The sequence below is a fragment of the Aquarana catesbeiana genome, linkage group LG03 (genome assembly GCF_042186555.1).
Source record: "Aquarana catesbeiana isolate 2022-GZ linkage group LG03, ASM4218655v1, whole genome shotgun sequence".
Classification (NCBI taxonomy): Eukaryota; Metazoa; Chordata; class Amphibia; order Anura; family Ranidae; genus Aquarana; species Aquarana catesbeiana.
Window position 1 is genome coordinate 43,224,574 of NC_133326.1, and position 23,891 is coordinate 43,248,464.

The following is a 23,891-nucleotide window of genomic DNA, read 5'->3' on the forward strand; positions in this document are numbered from 1 at the left end:
ACATGCCGCAGGCTGTAGTTGTTATCATTTCTTTGCAATGTTTGAAGCCATTGGCCTAGAACGACTGTTTATTTGGTATCAGCACACCTTATGTGCATACTGCTTGTTTTAGATATGTGACTCGCTAAGTAATTGAGGGAAGGATCAGGGTGATGGATTTGAAGCAATCGCCCTCAAAAACAAGTGAGCCATGGCATCTCCCATGTTTTTTTAACTGATCAGTTTCCTTTAATAAAATGCCTGCATTTTGAACTGTATACATTTCTGTCAGTTTAGTTCTGTAGCACATGCCTACCTTCAGGCTGGGTTCACACTGGTGCAATGTTAGATATCGCTTGTGATTCACACCGCACTGCTGTGCAGATCGCATACGATGTCTGTGCGATGTGAATTCAGCCATACAGATTGTATGGCTGAATTCACATTGCATTCGCACCTAAATAATGCAGGATCCTTTTTTTTTTTTTTTTTTCCGCACTAGAATCGGATCGCATGGGTGTTCACACCTATGCAATCCGATTCCTGTCTGAATTGAAAGTTCACACTGCGATATGCGAACTAATCTGGGGGCGTCCATTAACTTGCTATTGACGCCCGCAGCGGTTCGCATAGGGCAGTGTGAACTGCCTGTGAGTCCTATGCGATGCGGTAACTGGCGCTGGAATCATGCTGGTTCCCACATCGCTACAGTGTGAACGGCACTCGGGTAGAAATTAAAGATGAATTCCAGGACTGGTATATATTTACATAGTCACATTGGTCCAGCTTGGACTAGTGCAACTATCTACCTGGCCGATGTCCCTGGAAGCTGAAAATCACAAAAGTAGACATGGCTGGCCTCAAAACAGGAGTTTGGCCACTCGGCACAGGCATCCTACTACGAGGTGGAGAGCATGATGACACGGCCCTGCCTTTCCACCTTGTAGTGAATAAAAATTATATATATATATATATATATTTATATTTATTTTTATATACTGCACAGTTCTGGCTAAAATAAGAGTCACGATTTCTTTGCTTGGATGATGATTCTCGCGGGGTAACAACATCTTTCACATTAAAACAAAAAAAATTGGGCTAACTTTACTGTTTCGTTTTTGTTTTTTTTTTTTTATTCATTGAAGTGTATTTTTTGCCAAAAAATTGCATTTGAAAGACCGCTGGGCAAATGCAGTGTGACATAAAATATTGCAGCAATTGACATTTTATTCCCTAGGGTCTCTGCTAAAATATATATAATGTTTGGGGGTTCCAAGTAATTTTCTAGCAAAAAATATTGATTTTAACTTAAGTGTCAGAAAAAAGATTTAGACTTTAAGTGGTTAAACTTCCTGCATTTACAGGTGGTAAAAACTTGGCAGACTGCCTGAATTTTTTCTTTACACACAGAAGTTTATCCCTTTGATCTAAGAAGGAAGTGTTACTTACAATGTTTCATGTTAAAAGCTTGGCAGACTGCCTGATGTTTTCTTTTGACAGCTGAGTGAGAAGATATGTCTCCCCACTTGTTATATGAAAGAATCGGCAAACTCTGCAATAGAGATCGTCAGGGGGTTGAATCGAGATCACGATTTTTTTAACGCTTAATTGTGCAGCTCTAAAATAAATATAAATATATATATATATATAATATTTTATTATATCTTTTTCATGTGACAACACTGAAGAAATTACACTTTGCTACAATGTAAAGTAGTGAGTGTACAGCTTGTATAACGGTGTCCCCTCAAAATAACTCAACACACAGCCATTAATGTCTAAACCACTGGCTACAGAAGTAAGTACACCTCTAAGTGAAAATATCCATATTTGGCCCAAAGTATCAATATTTTGTGTGGCCACCATTATTTTCCAGCACTGCCTTAACCCTCTTGGGCATGGAGTTCACCAGAACTTCACAGGTTGCCACTGGAGTCCTCTTCTACTCCTCCATGACGACATCACAGAGCTGGTGGATTTTAGAGACCTTGCGCTCCCCCATCATCTGTTTTGAGCATGCCCCACAGATGCTCAATAGGGTTCGGTCTGGAGACATGATTGGCCAATCCATCACCTTTACCCTCTGCTTCTTTAGCAAGGAAGTGGTCATCTTGGAGGTGTGTTTGGGGTCGTTATCATGTTGGAATACTGCCCTGCAGCCCAGTCTCTGAAGGGAAGAGATCATGGGGCACTCATGCAGCCCCAGACCATGACACTCCCACCACCATACTTGACTGTAGGCAAGATACTTGTCTTTGTACTCCTCACCTGGTTGCCGCCACACACGTTTGACACCATCTGAACCAAATAAGTTTATCTTGGTCTCATCAGACCACAGGACATGGTTCCAGTAATCCATGTCCTTAGTCTGCTTGTCTTCAGCAAACTGTTTGCAGGCTTTCTTGTGCATCATCTTTAGAAGAGGCTTCCTTCTGGGACGACAGCCATGCAGACAAATTTGATGCAGTGTGCGGCGTATGATCTGAGCAATGACAGGCTGACCCCCCACCCCTTCAACCTCTGCAGCAATGCTGGCAGCACTCATACGTCTATTTCTCAAAGACAACCTCTGGATATGACGCTGAGCACGTGCACTCAACTTCTTTGGTCCACCAGGGCGAGGCCTGTTCTGAGTGGAACCTGTCCTGTTAAACCGCTGTATGGTCTTGGCCACTGTGCTGCAGCTCAGTTTCAGGGTCTTGGCAATCTTCTTATAGCCTAGGCCATCTTTATGTAGAGCAAAAACTCTTTTTTTTTAGGTCCTCGGAGAGTTCTTTGCCACGAGGTGCCATGTTGAACTTTCAGTGACCAGTGTGAGAGAGTGAGAGCGATAACACCAAATTTAACACACCTGCTCCCCATTCACACCTGAAACCTTGTAACACTAACGAGTCACATGACACCGGGGAGGCAAAATGGCTAATTGGGCCCAATTTGGACACTTTCACTTAGAGGTGTACTCACTTTTGTTGCCAGCCGTTTAGACATTAATGGCTGTGTGTTGAGTTATTTTGAGGGGACAGCAAATTTACACTGTTATACAAGCTGTACACTCACTACTTTACATTGTAGCAAAGTGTCATTTCTTCAGTGTTGTCACATGAAAAGGTAGAATAAAATATTTACAAAAATGTGAGGTGTGTGCTCACTTTTGTGAGATACTGTACGTACGTACGTACATACATACACACACACACACACACACACACACACACACACACACACACACACACACACACACACACACACACACACACACACACACACACACACACACACCATACCTGGGTGATGTTCTTGGAGGCTGGAATTCGGTGAAATAGACACCGCTACTCCAGTAATCTCCAGTTCACTGGAGGAGTAGTGGTATCTACTTCAGCAATTTTCAGCTTCCAGGGACATTGGCCAGTTATGGTATATACATAGTCACATTGGTATAAGCTGGACCAGTGTAATGCCCCCTACACACGGTCGGACATTGATCGGACATTCCGACAACAAAATCCTAGGATTTTTTCGGACGGATGTTGCCTCAAACTTGTTTTGCGTACACACGGTCACACAAAGTTGTCGGAAAATCCGATCATTCTGAACGCGGTGACGTAAAACACGTGCGTCGGGACTATAAACGGGGCAGTAGCCAATAGCTTTCATCTCTTTATTTATTCTGAGCATGCGTGGCACTTTGTGCGTTGGATTTGTGTACACAGGATCGGAAATTCCGACAACGGATTTTGTTGTCGGAAAATTTTATAGCCTGCTCTCAAACTTTGTGTTGTCGGAAAATCCGATGGAAAATGTGTGATGGAGCCTACACAAGGTCCTATCACACATTTTCCATCGGAAAATCCGACCGTGTGTACAGGGCATATCTGTAAAAATATGCCATACCTGGAGTTCTTCTTGGAATTATAACTCCAGTCAAAAAAAAAAAAAAAAGAAATGCCAGTGAAAAAGGATAAAAGAAAATACAAACTAAACCAGCGTTTGCTTGAATATTCTCCTCAATCTAGAGATTTCCCCCACAGTTCCTTCTTTCCTTCTTTCCTTCTTTCCTTCTTTCCTTCTTTCCTTCTTTCCTTCTTTCCTTCTTTCCTTCTTTCCTTCTTTCCTTCTTTCCTCCAGCATCATTCATCTCATATCCTCTGATCCCAGGTTGTCCTGGGTCTCTCAAGCCTGTTACTGGACAGTGAAAGGATAAGCAGCACAGTGTTAAGCTCATCTCTCTATCACACTTTTCTCTTAGTATGTGACCTGTCACTTTGGGTTGGGGTCCCGTGCATGCATGTGCCGCTTAGTCACAGCACAAGCCGATCAGCAGGTGTTGACGGTCATCGATTGGCCAGCTGATCGACGAGGAGAAAGACAGTAGAGCTCTGTCTCTGTAAAAAAAAAAAAAAAAAGGCAGAGCTCTGTTCTGCAAGCGGGGATGTGCTGAATTTTGTTTTCCTGCAAAGCAGGGAATAAAATCCAGCACATCCCTTAGGAAAAGCACCACCTAGTATACACAAACACTAGTTAGGCACACATTTAACCCTTTGATCACCCTAGGTGTTGTACCCCTTCCTAGCTTCTAGTACTGTCATTAGTACAGTGACCGTGCATATTTTTTAGCACTGATCACTGTATTCGTGTCAGTGTCCGATTGTCTGTCGCAATACTGCAGTCCCGCTACAAGTCACTGATCACTGCCATTACTAGTATAAAAATAAATAATTCAAGTATGTACCCCATAGTCTGTAGACGCTATAACTTTTGTGCAAACCAATCAATACACACTTTTTGGGAATACATGTTGGCCTAAATTTTGATTTTTTTTTTTTTTTTTTTTTTTTTTTTTTTAAGTGGGTGTGTTTTTTTTTTTTTTTTTTTTTTTATAGCAGAAAGTAAAACTTTTTTTTTTTTTTTTTTTTAATGGTCGGTCTTTTTTTGTTTACAGGCAAAATTATAAAAAAAACCCAGTGGTGCGCAAATACCACTAAAAGCTCTATTGGTGAGAAAAAAATGACGTAAATTTAATTTATGTACAGTATTGCATGACCGCGTAGTTGTCAAAGTAATGCAGTGCTGTATTGCAAAAAAAAATGGCCACCCATGAAGGGGGGGGGGGGGGTAAATCTTCCACAGGTCACATGGTTAAAGACAATTTGTGTATTTGATGTCTGACTGCAGTTCAGCTATAAATGATGGGTGCCATCTTTGTACATGAATGCCTGAACTCTGTTCTCATCACTCTTTCACTCCCTTTGTCTTTTGTATGGCAGCAATGACATTCTGTAGGACATCTTTAGGGCCAAAACCGAGAAGGTGGGTGAGGAGAAGACTGTTCTTGATGAAGGAGTTTGGATCGGAGATGCAGGCTTCAGTCACAGTTCCCATTAGTCTGTCCTCACCCTGCTCCTCAAAACTGTTAATTGCAAAGACATTCAACTGTGGGAAGCGGTGTATTGATTATAGTTTATAAAATAATACTAACTCGTTCACTGATAGGACTTTATGGAATGCTTTTTTTCATCGCTCTGCTGAATGGCCGCTATAGTTTGTGGAATGCCTGTCTGCCACTGAGCAAGTTGTCCTCCCCACACACCGAATTGTCATTTGCAAAGCCCTGTATCTGAGGAAGTAATCCACCAATTGTATGATTTATTTCTTCTCTTTTTTTATTTCCAGACATATTGACCTTATCACTGTGAGCCTGTGTTTCATTCAAGTCCTGTAGAACTCTTCATACAAGAGATCTTCCACAGCCGGTAAGACCGGATCCTACTTTCAAATGTTGACTTCTTACAGACATCTAAGTATTTATTTGTTTTTTGTTTGTTTTTTTTAGCAAATTAATGTGTATCATCTTGGCACCTTTTTAAAGTGATACTTAAGTCTGTTATTTTTCAACTGAAAAAAAAAAAAAGTTATACTTACCTGCTCTGTGTAATGGTTTTGCACAGAGCAGCCCCGATCCTCCTCTTCTCGGGTCCCTCTCCGGTGCTCCTGGCCCCTCCCTCCTGCCAAGTGCCATGCAGCTTGCTATGGGGACACCCGAGTGAAGCTGCTCCTCTGTGGCCATTCAGACATGTAGCCGTGGCTCGGCCCCTCCTCCTCTCTCTCCTAATTGGCTCACTGACTTTGACAGCAGCAGGAGCCAGTGGTGCCCCCATAGCTGTGAGCAGGGGGTGTGCCAGGTGTGGTAGTATTTTATGCACACCCTAATTACTATCTGTGGTGCCAATTCCCCCTACTGCCCGGGCTTTCCCCCCCACCATACAGTGCTGCAGACTTTCCTGCTCTCCCCCCTGGCTGCTGCAGGGGATGTTTCAGGATGGTGAGTGGAGGAAGGGACTAGTAAATATGTAATTTACTGGCCCCTTCCTTTTCAAAGTGAACACTCGCTCGCTGTGTCCATTCATAAATGAAGCATAGTAAACTGTGTTTACTATGCTTACGTTTGTGAAGGAACAGGAAGCCACTAAGCACAGAGCACTTCATATTCATTCATTGTCCAGTGCAGCTGAGGGCTCATAGAAAGTCATGTGTTTGAGCTTTGGGATGCACACCCTAATGCAATAGGCTGCACACACCTATGGGCGCCCCACTGTTGTCTCAATGAGGGAGAGTCCCGGACAGCCGACACTCTTGTGTAACATCACTGGATCGAGATGGGGCTCAGGTAAGTATTAGGGGGACTGAGGGGGGCTTTTGCACACAGAAGGGGTTTTTATTTTTTTTTTTTTATCTCAAGATAAAAAAGACAGCCTAACATTAAAAAAAAAAAAAAACTTTCTGACTTTAGAACCACTTTAAAGCGGAACTGCAGTCTGCTCACATAATTTGTAATAAAAACATCTTTGCTAATGAACAGACAAGAGACTAATGGCAGCAGCTGATATCTGACGATTCCTGCCACTGTATTGAGCGTCTAGCTGCGGCCGCACGGCCCGTACTCTTCAATGACCGGTTGCGGCAGCTATTCGTGGTTCGCACAGCCAGTAATTACCTGTGCTAATGACTGCTGGAAGCACATAATTGGATCCCCCCCATCAGCTGCAGCCAATCAATCAGTCAAATTTTGAGCAGGGATGGCCGCACACTGTTTAAAATTCAGCCGGTCACTACTAAACCAGATGAATTTCGGTCAGCATCTGGCTAGCTTTAGGACAGGATGAGCTCCCTCTCCTTGAGGGCACGCTTCTAAATTTATAACCCTTTGTTAGGAAAGGCAGCTTTCAAATCTACTTTATAACATGATTTTTTTGCCAGCCCAGCAAAGACCAGGCGATTTTTATGGCAAACCATGCTCCCAGCCCCCTCCATAAATAAAGAGGGGTAAGTAGGATTTTTCAGTGCTGGAGGTCACCGGTCATCATAGATTATCAAAAAAAGGGAAGCTGCAATGTTTAAATATTTTTTTAACGTTATAATAATGTGAATGAGAACATGAAATAAATGTAAAGTAGGTGTTATCCCAACATGGCTGCCAAAGTGGAAATACACTTTTTAAATCTAGTTCATCTCTAAGTTTGGCAGGTTTAAGTGTTTTGCCACTTGCTGAATGGTGCAAATTGTTTCAAAAGGCTGCAAAGTAAATTTACAAGGAGGATAAAATTTTAGTAATAACCAAAATTCCTCTCCTGCCCATAAATTAGTACATTTGTCGGGAAGAATGCCTTGCTTGCAATTAATGAACCTGATTTGCATTAGCTTATCTGTTAAACAAAGTTTTACTGTCATTAGTTCAAAAGTACATGCAGTCAGCTGCCCATCCCTTCCTGTGGAAATATGCCAAATGTTGCAGTTGTATAGATGTCACCTACTGTACATTTAAATATTTGTGTGTAAATGTATCTACTTTTAGTTGCACTGCACATGCTCCACATTTTACTTTTTGTTTAAAGTGGTATTAAAACGGAACTACACTGCACCTCCGCACCACAAACCAAAAACGCTATTTAATTCATTTTTAATATTTAAAGCAAACTCCCCCATCCATCCATCCATCCATCCATCCATGTCTCCAAGCTTTATTTTGCTAAGAAATCACTTTGAAAAACACACCATTTCTAGCTGTGGCCTGTGATGATTCATGTAGCATTTACTTCCTAGAATCCATCTGCCCTTAGCTCAGCCATGCAGGCAGAAGGGTGTGCTTAGCTGAGAAAATCCCTCCTTCCCTCCTGAAGCCTCCTGGGATGTATGACATTTGCCTAGGCCTGGAAACCAGTAACTGAAGAAAAATGAAAAAAAAAACCCTGCAAAACAAAGGCATAATGAGCTAGTATGCATAGCATACTAGCTCATTATGTATTACTTACCTTAGATCGAAGCCCCCGCAGTGGTCCTCATTCACCGCTCCGGCCGGCGACATCGTTCCCCGAGATAATTCCAGGTATCGCGGGTTACGGCGCTGTGATCAGCCAGAGCCGCGATGACGTCACTCCCGCGCATGTGTGCAGGAGCCGTTGGTTACGGCACAGTCTAACTGAAGCAATGGCATGTACGTGCCATTGCTTCAGGTTGCTTCAGTGCGCATGTGCCGATGACGGCGGCACATGCAAATACAGAGATCTCTCCTAAACCGTTCAGGTTTAGGAGATATCCAGGGTAGCTACAGCTTACCTGTAGCAAAAGGTGGTCTGTAAGGGTATAGAGTGTGAAGTTTAATGTTTAAGGGCTTGCTCACGCGAGCTTTGCTCTCCGAAGAGTGTTCCATGTTTGGGTCGCTCTTCAGTGACCACTTGATAAGAGATGTGGAGGCTTGTCATCTCCTCCCCTCCTGCTTTAACCCCTTGATCCCTACACTAGCACGTTTAACGTGGTCGTAGTGTGCTTGCTAAGTGGTCCCATTTCACCTAAAAGCATCAGGGGGTATAATTCTTGCTGCGGCATGTATACACCTCCAGCCGCTGTGGTTGAGAGGTTGGTAAAATTGTGCCCCAACTGTGAGCCCATAGGAGGAGGTTGATGGCAAAATGAAGTGCATCTATGAAGTTTTTGCTCATTGTTTTTAGCCTTGGGCTACAAAGTTAAAGTTAATTTGGCCAATGACATTTTCTGTAGGGTAGTCTATAGGAAAGAAATACATTGACCTTTTCTTGCTGCAGCCGATGCTCCGGTCCTCCCACTCTATAGCACCAAATTTAGCCGAACCCCTTAATATCATTGCATACAATAATCGAAGTGCAATGGCTTCTGTTCATTGTACATGAAGGGGTGACTGGGGAAAAAGAGCTGCTTCAGGGAATGTAGAGGAGTTGAGTAACAAGTGGTTAAAGTGTTACTAAACCCACAACAGTAAAATCAGTCTGCATATGCAGTGAAGCATGCTTGTTATACTCACGGTGGAACCTAAGGGTTTAATCTTCCACATTGTATAAAATGGCTGCTTGATCCAGTCTTCCCTTCTTCCACAGTCCCCAATCCATCTCCTGATACTACAGAGCCTTGGAGGCACTCTGCACATGCTCAGTTTGGTGTGTGTCTAGAGCGTTTTTTTTGTTTTTGTTTCTGGGAGGGTGCATGTGATCAGCACAGGGCCAATCAGCCCTGTCCAGACAGAGGGTCAGGAGTCATGCAGCTTTATAGGAAAATCAGAGGAGAATTAACTCCTACAAGCTTTAACCAGTGCTTGGCCGGACACTGACAGAAGTCACAAGACTGCTTTATACTACTGATGAAAAAAGGTATTTAGCGGTTTGTATTTACTAAAATAATTGACTGCACTATGGGAGACCAGTTATAGTGAATGCAGGGTCCTAGTAACACTTTAACTAGGTCAGCATTTTGTGCTGCCATTGTCATTGGTGCCCCAACACATTAAATTAATGCAAATTCGATACAGTGCACTACCATGCATTGTGTCGCGCTGCACTGCAAATAAATGGTGCATGTCTGACTTTTCCTGACATTTTGGTACATTGCCAACCCATTAATTTTCAAGTGGAACTTTAATTTAAAAAAAAAAAATAGATTTTTTTTTTTTATAGAAGACGCATACGATCCTAACCACTTCAGCTGCAGCAGATTTTACCCCCTTCCTGACCAGGCCATTTTTTGTGATACAGAACTTTGTTGCTTTAACTGACAATTGCACTGTACAAAAATAAAATGTATGTCCTTTTTTACCTCACAAATAGAGCTTTCTTTTTGTGGTATTTGATCACCTCTGCGGTTTTTATTTTTTTCGCTATAAACAAAAAAAAGGCCGACAATTTTGAAAAAAATATTTTTTACTTTCTGCTATAAAACGTACCCAATAAAAAAAAATTGAAAAAATCAAATTTCTTCGTCAATTTAGGCCAATATGTATTCTGCTACATATTTTGGTAAAAAAGCCCAATAAGCGTATATTGATTGTAGACGCTATAACTTTTGCGCAAACCAAACTATGGGATATATTTATGGAATTTTTATCTCTTTCATTTTTCTTTTACTAGTAATGGCGGCGATCAGCAATTTTTAGCGGGACTGTGGCGGACAAATCGGACACCTAACTGACACTTGACACTTTTTGGGGACCAGTGACACTAATGGTGATCAGTGCTAAAAAAAATGCACTGATCACCATTACTGTACTAATGAACACTGGCAAGGAAGAGGTTAACATCAGGGGTGCTCAAAGTGTGTCCCTAGGGGGTGCTTTTTAACTGTGGGGGATGTGCTTAGCAGTAACACAAGATCTCCATTTTCCTCTCTGGCAGAACGGCAATCTGCCTTGTTTACATAGGCAGACTGTCGTTCTGCCTCTCTTTTAGAACGATCGGTGGGTCCTGGCAGACATTGCATCTGTCGGACCTGCTGATTGGCCCCCGCTGCGTCCAGTCACAGCGGGTGCGGGGCTCCGGTGGCACGCTCGTGCGCCCTGGAGCCGAAGAAAAAAAATCATGTTCAGGTACGTGATTTTGCGCTTAAGGGGCGCCCTGCTGCAGTATATATACCTGGGGGCGGTCTTTAAGCGCTTAACGTGCATTGAGGTATTCTTACCTGCCTGTTCATGCTGTGTGCTCAACTGAGAACACGCAGTTCAGTGTAGAATTTCAGCATCTGCTGAGATGAATGAAGTCCTGTGCATGAACGGAAGTGATGTCCTCTCTGCCCGGCCAATCAAAGCGGCTGAAGATCAGAACTAGACTAGAACTAGAAAATGACGAGCTGAAGATGTCAGCAGCCAGCAGAGAACTCCTGAGCACCAGTAAGAAAAATGCTGCTACTACCACAGGTAATGCGCAAATCCTCTTGTGCTGTCGGGTGCTCAATGTGCAAACACAGTAATTAGTAGAAGATGATCCGCAACGCCATACATGCTCTTAAATATGTTTAAATTTATTGTTACTCCATAAAAGACAGATCAATACAGCAGATGTGCTACGCGTTTCAGCCACAATGACCTTGTTCACAACCAGCTCCTGGGCACCACATTCCAGGAGTGGCTGGAACGCTTTTCCTGGCTCTCTCGTCCTACCGGGGAGCCTGGGACTGAAACCGGCGGCTGGCCATAGAGATGACCAAGGACTGGTACATCCCTGATCATCTCCTCTATGAAGATTTTTAAGTACTGTCATTTGTTGCCATTCCACGTGCGTGTGCAATTTTAAAGCATGACACATATGCTGTCAAAGTGTCAGAATAGATCAGGTAAGGCCTCTTGCACACTGCAGCTTTTTTTTTTTTTTTTATACTGAGCTAAAATGTAGCCCATTATTTCCAATGTGCCTGTACACACAGGTGCGTAAACAAGGGCCGAGTATTTTTCAGTAAAAAAGGAAAATTTGCGTTCCCAGTCAAATACGTGCGTGGGAGCATAAATATGAATTTATTTTCCCTAGGAAGGTGTCGTGCGTGCAAATACGCACGCATTGACGCAAACCAAACACCTAAAATTTCGTCCAAAAAAAGCAGAAGCTCAAACATTAGTACCGTGAAGGTGAAGCTAACCCCTCCCCCCCAATCTGAGTGTTAGTGTTTTATTTACCCCTGTTCCCAATTTTCTGTTCACTATACGTACCTTGCTTTGTGCACTGGTCCAAATCCTTTGGTGGAGGGGAGATTATGGTGTGGGGTTGTTTTTCAGAGGTTGGGCTTGGCCCCTTAGTTCCAGTGAAGGGAACTCTTAAGGCGTCAGCATACCAAGACATTTTGGCCAATTTCATGCTCCCAACTTTGTGAGAACAGTTTGGGGATGGACCCTTCATGTTCCAACATGACTGCACACCAGTGCACAAAGCAAGGTCCATAAAGACATGGATGAGCGAGTTTGGAGTGGAGGAACTTGACTGGCCTGCACAGAGTCCTGACCTCAACCCGATAGAACACCTTTGGGATGAATTAGAGGCGGAGGCTGCGAGCCAGGCCTTCTCGTCCAACATCAGTGCCTGACCTCACAAATGTGCTTCTGGAAGAATGGCCAAACATTCCCATAGACACACTCCTAAACCTTGTGGACCGCCTTCCCAGAAGAGTTGAACCTGTTATAGCTACAAAGGGTGGGCCAACTCAATATTAAACCCTACGGACTAAGACTGGGATGCCATTATGTGCGTGTAAAGGCAGGCGTCCCAATACTTTTGATAATATGGTGTATGTACATATAAACATATGTAAGGTAGGTATGGAAAAACTTTCTTAACTTTGTGATAAAGTCAATAAAAGTGATTGTAAAGTCTCGTGTGTTTTTTTTTTTTTTTTTGTAAATAACAAACCTGTCATACTTGCCTGCTCTGTGCAGTTTTGCACAGAGCGGCCCAGATCCTCCTTTTCTCGGGTCTCTCTTCGCTGCTCCTGGCTCCTCCCTCCTGTTGAGTGCACCAGCTGCAAGCAGCTTACTATGGGGGCACCGGAGCTGCAGCTCCACGTGTCCATTCAGACACATAGCTGCGGTTTGGCCCCGCCCCTCTCTTTCCTGATTTGGCTAACTGACTTTAACAGCCACGGGAGCCAATGGCTCTGCTGCTGTGTCTCAGCCAATCATGAGGCGAGTCCTGGACGGCCGAGGGACTGGTGGACATCGCTGGACAGAGAAGGGCACTCAGGTAGGTATTAGGCTGCTTTCACACTGGGGCGATAGGGGCGTCAGCGGTAAAACAGCGCTATTTTTAGCGCTGTTTTCCCGTGGTATTCGTCCGCTAGCGGTGCGGTTTTAACCCCCCGCTGGCGGCCGAAAAAGGGTTAAAACCACTCGTATAGCGCGGCTATAGCCGCGGTATAGCCGCGCTGTCCCATTGATTTCAATGTGAAGGAGCGGTGAATACACCGCTCCAAAGATGCGGCTTGCAGGAGATTTTTTCTTCTCCTGCCAGCGCACCGCTTCAGTGTGAAAGCCCTCGGGCTTTCACACTGAACAAACAGCGGAGGCTGTTTTGGGGCGGTTTGCAGGCGGTATTTTTAGCGCAATAACGCCTGCAAACCGCCCCAGTGTGAAAGGGGTCTTAGGGGGGCTGCTGCACATAGAAGTCGTCGTGTTTTTTTTTTTTTTTGTGTTTTTTTTTTTTGTTTTTTTTCTTATTGCATAGAATGTATGAAGATAAAAAAATCTTCTGCCTTTACAACTCCGTTAGGTATTTAGTATTGTTCTGCAACATTTGCTGTTATAAGCTAGGTCTCACTACATACCAGGTTAACATACTGCTGTGCTGATCATTCTTTTGTTCTTTTCAGTCAACATGAGTGCAATTTTGGAAACCCCTGAGATGCCTGCCGTCTTTGACGGGATGAAGCTTGCGGCCGTTGCTGCCGCTCTTTATGTTATTGTGCGCTGCTTGAACTTGAAAAGCCCAACTGCATCTCCAGAACTCGTGTACCAAGACACCCCTTTAACGCGCTTCCTGGTGAAATCTTGTCCTTTGCTGACCAAAGAGTGAGTTATCCGCTGTTACTGCCTTTTTTTTTTTTTTTTTTTTTTTATTTACGGTATGATATGAGCACACTGTTCCATATTTAAATGCTTCAAATCATAAGTGGTTCTTAACAGTTAATCATTTGCAGCAGGCTACACTTTGAGCAAATACATGGAGAGCTGAGCAGTCATCTGTTTGCTGTATCTATGTATTATGTTGCCATTACTCATAAGGTTGGGTAGGGCTCTTATTCCTGTTTCATGTTTTTTTTGTATGTGTTTTAATGGAATAGCTCATAAAAGTCCCAACTTTAAATCAATAATAGTGTTTAAGGTTCATTTTCAGTTGTTAGTGTTTTCATTTTATAAGCTTGACATGAGAGAATTTCATACAGAATAATAATTTTTCATTCTGCATGACTAGTCAAAGCTACTGAATATGCAAGAGATATTAGGGCCTCGCATATGGAAGTCGTTTTTAAAGAGACAGTGTCCTCTTACATTAGAAAGACGTCACTCTTTCGACCGACCACCATAGTGTAGAAATCAAATTGGCTTCAGCCTACAAGTCTCCACCGAAAGACCACGCCCCCTGACATTTTTTCACGTTTCATGCACAAGCATGACCGGTGAGAAAAGTATAAGTCCTCAAGTAAAACAGTGAAGTGACGAAATAAATGGGAAACGAAGAAAAAATTTAAGTGCAAAGCTCAAAATAAACAGAAAAAATAAAAGAGAAGTGATGTAAGAATAAAAAAAAATGATAGAAAAAATAAAATAAAAAATGCTTAAGGCTGGGTTCACACTGATGTGAGTTGGTTGTGGATTTCCCCGCATCCAAATCGCATGACAGGAGAGTGTGACTGGCTCCCAATGTTCACACATCTCCCGGGTCGGCCGCAGAGCAGATTGCACAGGGGTCCTGTGTGTCTTTGGCTCTGTTTCAGGTCCGAATTCTGGCAAAAATTCGGGCCTGATTTGTCCCTGAAACAGGACAAGAACACACTGGACCCTGCTGTGAGCCGAGTCCGCACACAGTGTGAACCCAGCCTAGAATAAAGATAAATAAATTATGGAAAAAAAAATGAATAGTCACCCAAATGTAAGGTAGAAAGTAAAAAATAAAAATAAATGAAAAGTGAAAAAAAATTATATAAATTGAAAAATAATGAAGAAAATTAAAAAAAGAATTAAAATGTTGATAAATAAAAAAAAAAAGAAAAATCAAAGAAAAATGATAATGGTGAAATGAGAAATATAAGGTGGAAGAAATAGATGTTCTACCGAAAAGGATGTATAAGTAGCCAACATGATGATTTATGATTTCAATTTTCAGAAAAATAAAGATATTTTTTTTTTTTTTTTTTTTTTTAAAACATCAGATTTCTATGTGGCGCAATATTTGGGGAAAAATTCCCAGAGATAGCTAGAGCATTTTTAGTAGCGCACAATTAGAGTAGGCAGTAATCTAGGTAAGAAAACCAGGAGGGAGACCATATTGTCTTGCCCATGCAGCAGAAAGTGATGACGGTCGGTGTCCCTGCAGACGGTTCCCAACAACCCAGAAGGATCTGGTGTTTCCTGACTTTACCAAAAGAAGTGTTCTATTACAGTTCTGTCCCTGCTGGAAAGACGTTCCCTCACATCCTCTTGTGACCATGTATAATGTGAGAAATTGTACGCATAAGCCTTTTTAAAAGAGAAAATTCCTTCTGTGTAAAATATTAATCGATATTTTATAGCAAATTACAAAATATCTTTTGTTTGCTCTGTCTTAAAGTGGTTGTACACCCCTACATTACTGGAGATTACACAGAGATTAAACCAATTCTCCTACATAGGTTGTATCTGTTTATCTTCAGAAAACTCTCCTCTACATCTGTCCAAAGTACACGTCTTGTACAGCATTTCTCTGCTCCAGAAAGCAAGGGGCAGGGATGTGATGTCACTGCACAGCATAGAGCAGGTAGCTGAGTGTAATATGAGACATAAGAGAAGGGAATGGGTACAACCCCTCTATAGAGTCTCATAGGGAAACATGCACACAGCTGAGGTTATTAATCGCCTGCTGTGTGCTGCTGGGTGGGGGGGGCGGCTATCTCCTGGCATTTCTGGGGTGTCAGCATTGACTGTTCGAAGTGGCTCCTGCAGCCACACACATTACAAGCGATAATTGGCTAATCTGGCTATTTTGGCCCAGATTGAGAAAAATGTGTGGATAGACCATGGCTAGCCAGCCAATATATTGGGTAACTTTTTTATCAGGCAAGTTAGAAAACCCGCCCCATATGCTATTTGTTTCCGTAAGAGATCATCAGCCCCAGTGGTGTCTTCTAGGAACAGTCTTTTACTTCATCCTAAGACAGGCAATAGATGATGCCAGGAGAACACAGTGACTTTTTGCTAGCAGCTATAGCTGCTGGCAATAATTATATGGTAGAAATCCAACATGCTGGTTGTACCCAAGTCCATCATTGGGTCGACTTGGGTACAATCATCCTGCCCATTCATGCATCGAATCTCTGCCGGTTTAGCAGGAACCGGCGGAGATTTGAACCATCTATGGCTGGCTTTACTTTTCTATTCACATGCTCGATCCTTTTATATCAAGCAGAAAACTGTTGTTCCTGGAACCATCACCAGATGCTTAAGCACAGCAAGGCCCATTTTATGCTTGTCCGCCCACCCTCTTAGGTCCCTGAGTGGCTTTGGTCCAACTCATTCTGTTCAATCTATTAAGCAGGAAAGTAATGTTGATAGATATATGCTCAAAATGCAGCAAGATTTCAGTGTAGTTTTCATTGCATGTGCTTTTACATAAAGGTTAAGTTTTTGTTGTTGAATAACAAACATTTTATACTTACCTGCTTTGTGTAATGGTTTTGCATAGAGCAGGCCTGATTCTCCTCTTCTGGGGTCCCCTGCGGCGCTCCTCGTCCTTGCATTGCCTGAATAGCAAGCCACTTTCTGTGGGGCACTGTTGCATGCTCTGTCCTGAGCCCCTCTGTATACGTCCATAAGACACACAGAGCTGCGACCCCGCCCTCTCCTTACTGGCTGTGCCAAGGGCTCCCGCTGCTGTGTCATCTAATAAATTATGAGAGAGGGACCCGGGGTAGCACATCGCTGGATTGAGAGGGGGCTCAAGTGACTATTAGGAGGGCTGTAGAGGGAGTAGCACACAGGTTTTTCTTTTTGTTTTTTTTTGTTTTTTTTTGTTTTTTTTTTTGTTTTTTAGGTAAAAAAACCTTAAGCATTTTCAACCACTTTAAGCCTTAATACTGATTATCACAGTCATCTAGGATCAAAACCTCCTCATGCGAGCCTGCCAGGAAGCAGTCACCTGTAAAGGCCACAGCCAGGGCATTCTCCACCCTATGTTAACACACATACGCTCCCCTTGTATACATGCGGCTGAAAAATCTAAAATGCCCCGGCCGCAGGTGATTGGCCTATGCAGGTGAAAGCTTCCTGGCAGGTTTTGATCCTAGTCCGAGCATGACTGAGCTCACCGCTAATCACGGTTGCTACTCATTCTTCACAAATGAGCAAACGGAGCAGAAGATATAAGCGTAGATAGGCGTGTGAATTATTGCTGTTCTGGAAGAGATGGAAGGTGAGCCTTGAGTAATGCTTTGTGTTTTACACATACATTGCTGCTTTATACATTAGTATGTACAGATGTTTTATTTATTTATTTATTTCAGGTACTTATATAGCGCCGTCAATTTACGCAGCACTTTACATATACATTGTACATTCACATCAGTCCCTACCCTCAAGGGGCTTACAATTTAAGGTCCCTAACTCACATTCATACATACTAGGGACAATTTAGACAGGATCCAATTAACCTACCAGCATGTCTTTGGAGTGTGGGAGGAAACCGGAGTACCCGGAGGAAACCCACGCAGGCACAGGGAGAACATGCAAACTCCAAGCAGGTAGTGTCGTGGTTGGGATTCGAACCAGTGACCCTTCTTACTGCTAGGCGAGAGTGCTACCACTGCACCACTGTGCCGCCCAGTTAATCTGCCTAAATTCTATGCATTTTTTTTATATACATCTTGTTTTGATTTGTTAGGTACATTCCACCTCTCATCTGGGGAAAAAGTGGACATATCCAAACAGCACTGTATGGAAAGATGGGTCGAGTCAACTCTCCAAACCCATACGGTCTGAGGAAGTTCCTCACAATGCCTGATGGAGCTACTGCAACCTTTGACCTCTTTGAGCCACTCGCTGAGCACTGCACTGGAGGTTTGTACATACATGAAGAGGTGGCTAGCACTATTTACAACCCCATTTCCAAAACAGTTAGGACACTGTAAAATCTACATAAAAACAAAATGCAATGGTTTGCAAATCTTATAAACCACATATTTTATTCACAATAGAACATAGAAAACACATCAAATGTTTCAACTGAGAAAATATATACTTTTAAGAAGAAAAAAAAGGAAACTTTGAAATTGATGGCAGCAACATGTCTCAAAAAAGTTGGGACAGGGCAACAAAAAGCTGGCAAACTACAGCTTTAGTTCCAAAAAAGACCGTGTTTACCACGGTGTAGCACACTCTAGCCTGGGAACTGAGGAGACCACTTGCTGGAGTTTTGGGAGAGGAATGTTGTCCCATTCTTTACTGAGCATATGCTGCTCTAAAACCTGAATATATCTTTCAGCATTAATGGTGCTTTACAAATGTGCAAGCTGCCCATTCCATACACACTAATGCCCCCCATACCATCAGAGAGATGGCAGAGGAGAGGGATCTTCAGCTTGTTATCGGCACTCTGTTCAAAAGCCTGCATCTCTGATGGTATTGGCCAATGGGCTGCACTGCTGATTGGTGTATTCTGGTGGCAGGGGAGTCCCGCTGTCAGAACACAATAACGCAGTGGGGAAGATTTCCCTATCCACCTCAAATGTATGAATGGGTAAATCGCCTCAGTTGTGTGTGTTTTTTTATTTTTTTTTATTAGAACAGAGAGAGTATACAGATCTGCAGTTGCATATGTTATACATATCATAGTTGTGTCTGCAGTTACAAATCTATAGAGAAAACATCAGTAAATGTTTACCGCAAACCTTCATTATTAAATTATAAATATACAGTAAAAAAGCCTGAATAGTATTCTATCATTCGGCTTTTTTTTTTTTTTTTTTCCCCATCAGCTGGCTGAATGAAATAAAGCAAAGCCTTGTTATGACCAGCTTTAGCCTTAAGTTTCAACTGCTCTTTGAAATTGGTCTACTGCAGATCCTGTTTCATGAGGGGCTGCTGAAAAAAAAGAATGAGCCTTAAATGTATTGGGCCCTTTCACACGGGACAGAGTCCGTCTTCTCAGGGGGGGAATCTGTCCCTTGATCCCCCTCTGAACAGGCAGATGACAGGTCCATGTCTGCTCCGCTTATGCAGAACAGACACAGCCCGCTCTCTGTGGGCGCTAGGATATAAGTGGACCGCCTGTCCGTTTACACCGCACTGTCATCTGATCTGCCAGACGGATGGGGAAAGGATTGCCCTCCATCTGTTTTTAGGATAGGATTGAATGTCGGCAGTTGTCAACAGACACATGTCCGTTGACACCCGCTGCTCCATAGAGAGCAATGAATGGTCCGACTGGTCTGCCTGTCAGTTTTTTTTAGGCGGACCCAAATCGGTCCACCCGTGTGCAAAGGGACACCTTTTACCTGTGAAAAATAGAAGGTAAAGGTGGGAAGGAATGGGGGGCGGTAATGTTGAAGAGAGGGTTTATATCTGCTTAAAAACCTTTATTCTCCTCATCCTACAGACCATGTCACTATGGTTATATGTCCTGGAATAGCCAATCACAGCGAGAAGCAGTATATTCGGACTTTTGTGGACCATGCTCAGAAAAATGGATATAGATGTGCTGTGTTGAATCACCTTGGAGCCTTACCGAACATTGAGCTAACATCTCCACGCATGTTTACGTATGGTAAGCAGGTTCAAAGGGCATGTTCAAGATCTAAAAATACACAATGACATATGTTATACAGTATAGAATCGAAATGCTAAAAAGCCTTGTATTGCCGATAGTGCCTTTCACAATTTCACGCAACTGGCTTTGTGATAATGTTAGAATAAAAGCATATATATTTCCTTATTTTACATTTTAAATGTTTAACAGAGAAGCCAGTGGCACACAACTTTGTTAAATGACTTGATGTTCTACATGTGGCCTACCACTGAATGATGTCAATCTAAGCAAGTATTGGTATTCCAACTGCCCACTCCAACCTTCCCTGTCTGGCTGTTGCCTTTAGCTGGCATGAAGGAGGTTTTTCCTTGCATAGTAAGAACTTGATCACTATTAATAACCTAGTACCCAGTGAGTCTTTTTTTTTTTTTTTTGTCACTTTAATACACTGTTATTTTCTTCAATATTTTTGACAATAAGGAACCAGATACATCATTATTCAATTTAGTTTTACATATGCTGCTATGCATTTAAAACACAATGTGTGTAAAAATCAACTATAGCACAAAGATAGATACAAGTTGGAGCAAAATGAGTCCCAGACAGAAGAACTATTACAAATAGACAACCCTGACTCGTGGAAACAATCACGCTTAAAGTGGTTGTAAACCCACTAACTTGAAAAAAAAAAACCTGCAAGACAAAGGCCTAATGAGCTAGTATGCATAGCATACTAGCTCATTATGAATTACTTGCCTTAGATCGAAGCCCCCGTAGAGGTCCTCGTACACCGATCCGGCCGGCGACATCGCTCCCGGAGGCACTTCCGAGTATCGCCAGCGCTGTGATTGGCCGAAACTGCAATGACGTCACTCCCTTGTATGTGCGCGGGAGCTGCCGGTAACGGCACACTAACGGAAGCAACGGCACGTACATGCCATTGCTTCAGTGCGCATGTGCAGATACAGGGGATATCTCCTAAACCGTGCAAGTTTAGTAGATATCCGGGATAGCTACAGGTAAGCCTTGTTATAGGCTGCTTACCTTTAGTGAAAAGTGGTTGTAAAGGGTTTACAACCACTTTAAGTCCCAGTTGCAGTGCAGTGCAAATCACATGCGATGCGATTTCAGCCATACAGATAGTGTAGCTGATATCACATTCGGACCAAACTCACACAGGACCCTTTTTTTGATCCGATTGCTGTCCGAACTGTCAGTTTGCAGTGCAATATGCGAGCTGAAATGGGGGTGTCATTAACATGGTATTGACGCTCCCAGCATTTCGCATATGGCAGTGTGCACTGCTGTGCGAGTCGGGTGCGATTCGCAGGGTTCCCACATTGCACAAGTGTGAACAGAGCCGAAGAGCATTATTATTATTAATAATAATATTATTATTATACAGTATGTATATCAGGGTTGCCAACCGCCAGTAAATTTACTGACCGTTTGTAAAAATCAGTGATTTTATTTTTTATTTTTAACTGCCAGTAACTATCAGGGGCTGATAATTTTCATGCTGTGTTGACTTTTTAAGTGCAAATCAAGCAAATTACTTTGTTATAGGTATCGTCAGTGTTTCCATATCATGTTTATACTGTTCAAATATTCACTGTGTTCACTTTCAATAGGAGTTCTGTAATTTCTGAGGTTGCCAGTGAAAAAAAGTGCTCCGCCAGTAAAATTTCTATGTTTTGTCAATAAAAAATGCTGTGGGAGGTTGGCAACCCTGATGTATATAGCGCCAAAAGTTTACACATCGCTTTACAACATGAGGGCAGACAGTACAGTTACAATGCAATTCAGGAGGAATCGGAGGGCTCTGCTCATTAGAGCTTACAACTTAAAGAGAAGGTCCAGCCTGTGTGAAAAATTGTCAGCAGCTACAAATACTGCCGCTGATGACTTTTAATATATGGACACTTACCTGTCCAGGGAGCTTGCGATATCGGCACCCCAGCCGATCTTCCGATCGACTCCCGGGTGCTGTCGCCGCCATTCCTGGTAAGGGAATCAGGCAGTGAAGACTTTTGGCTTCACTCCTGGTTTCCTACTGCGCATGCGCGAAGCGCGCTGAGCTTTCTAATTGGCCAGGCGGCAGGGGAAGGCGGAGGGGGCTGAACTTCCATGAGATTGGGCCAGGCCCATCTTCAGAAGTAGGGAAGGGGACCTGTCAAAAACAGGTCCCCCGTTCCCCCCTCCCCCTGAAAGGTGCCCAAATGTGACACCGGAGGGGGGAGGAAGCACATAAGCGAGAGTTCCACTTTTGGGTGGAACTCTGTTTGTAGGAGGGTCAATTGATACAAAAGGTAATCACTGTGGGTGATGGGCTGATTAAAAAATAAATGTACAATTGTTGGGGGGTGCCGGATAGGCCTCTCTGACGATGAGTTTTCAGGGATCGTCTGAAATTAGATATAGTAGGATATAGTTTAACAGATTGAGGTTGGGAGTTCCAGAGGATGGAAGGAGAGGCTCTGGAGAAGTCCTGGAGGTGAGCATGGGAGGAGGTTACAAGGGAGCTAGAGAGCAAGAGCTCTTGGGGGGAGTGATGAGAACGATTTGATTGGTATTTTCAGACTAGGTTGGTGATGCAGCTGGGGACAGAGTTGTGGTTGCGTATGGTAAGCAGGTTTAGGGGTAGTTAGTATCTTGAATTTAATTAAACCCATGTTCCATAATATCAGTAACATGAAGCAGCCTATCAAGCTTGTACAGTTCAAATATGTAGTTGTTAAAAGAAGAAAGCAAAAGAAAAGTAGGGGGAAACGATAGACCAGGGGATGCGGTAGGTACGGTAACCAAGCCATGGTCATTTTTAGAATATCAGTGGGTAGTTCTATAGGTGTACAGTCAAGGTTCCAGTAGCAATTGATCAAAGTAATTGTCTACCCAAGGCTGCCATATTTTCAGGTGTTTAGGGATGCGATCAATGTGGTCTTGATTTTGCTATGACTCATGAATTGTGTTATTCTGTGTTTCATCTCAAGAAGAACTGTTATTTTCATCTGACAGGTTGGTTGAGGCTGGTTTACACTTGCAGTTGTCCACTTAAGCTGCAAAGGCAGTGGACGGGTGTGTGCATTTGCCGTGGCTTCAATGCTTTGCTACAGGGCCACAGCAGAAATTATCCTGCTTTTGTGTTTGTAGTACTGGTGCTGATTACAACCCGTTCAAGTGGATGGGGCTGCAGCTACGTGCGTTGGCAGCATAGTGGTTCAGCATTTTCAGGGTTAAAACAAGTGGTGAGGCGGCGACATGTTGTTTCCTCACTGCCTGTCAAACACCTCTGAAAAGAATACATTGACAAGCGCTGGTGTAAATGTATCTTTTATCCTATTTTGTCATCAGACTATTTATTTGCCTTTTTGACGTCCCGGGGCAATGTTTGCTGACAGTGGAACAACGTTTGAAATAACTTGTCGCCCTAACCTGCACACGTTATCTCAAAAGAACATGTCAACCTTATTTGTTTATTGCATGCTTTGTCACCAACTGTAATAAAAAAAATCATTTTGCTCAGTTCACACTGCTGCGATGCGAACCTCTGCAGGTGTTAATAGAAAGTTAATGACACCCCCAGATCGGTTCGCATATCACAATGCGACCTGTCAATTCGGACAGGAATCGGATCGCATGGGTGTGAACACCTATGTGATCCGATTCTGGTGTGGACCAAAAAAAAGGGTCCTGCACGATTTTGGTCCGCATGCAATGTGAATTCAGCCATATAATCTGCTGCTGAATCACAAGAGAATGAGCTTACTTATTTTATTTATTGCGTACATAAGCGTACCTGTCATTTATGTGCACATTTGGCAGGTTTGTAATTGGGTGGATAAATACTTCAGAAAATGTACTCTAAGTTGATAAGGGAATAGATGTCTGATGTTGCAAGATGACTGCCTTTACGGTGGTGTTTTTGTGAGCGGTACAAGTTAAACCCTATTTGAAAAATACTAGATTCAACCAACCGATTGATCATTATGGTGCCTGAGTCCACTTTTGCTCCAGTTTTCTAAAAAATAAGTTTAAAAAAAGTCAATAATTATCTATCTCGTATCTGTCTATCTATCTCATATCTATCTACACGCACTGCTCAACAAAAATGTAAAGAACACTTTGAAAACACATGAGATCTCA

The 23,891-nt window shown here is 42.9% G+C and overlaps 1 protein-coding gene across 1 annotated transcript in view; it reads left to right on the plus strand.

Annotated features, from left to right (window-relative positions):
• The window catches only part of ABHD2 (abhydrolase domain containing 2, acylglycerol lipase), a 120,203-nt gene that overhangs the window by 33,759 nt on the left and 62,553 nt on the right, over positions 1–23,891 (plus strand). Inside the window, exons 2-5 of the mRNA XM_073618445.1 lie at positions 5,650–5,729; positions 13,624–13,822; positions 17,886–18,061; positions 19,599–19,766. Of these exons, the coding sequence (XP_073474546.1) occupies positions 13,629–13,822; positions 17,886–18,061; positions 19,599–19,766 (538 nt within the window). The 5' untranslated portion in view covers positions 5,650–5,729; positions 13,624–13,628. The remainder of the gene's footprint in view (positions 1–5,649; positions 5,730–13,623; positions 13,823–17,885; positions 18,062–19,598; positions 19,767–23,891) is intronic.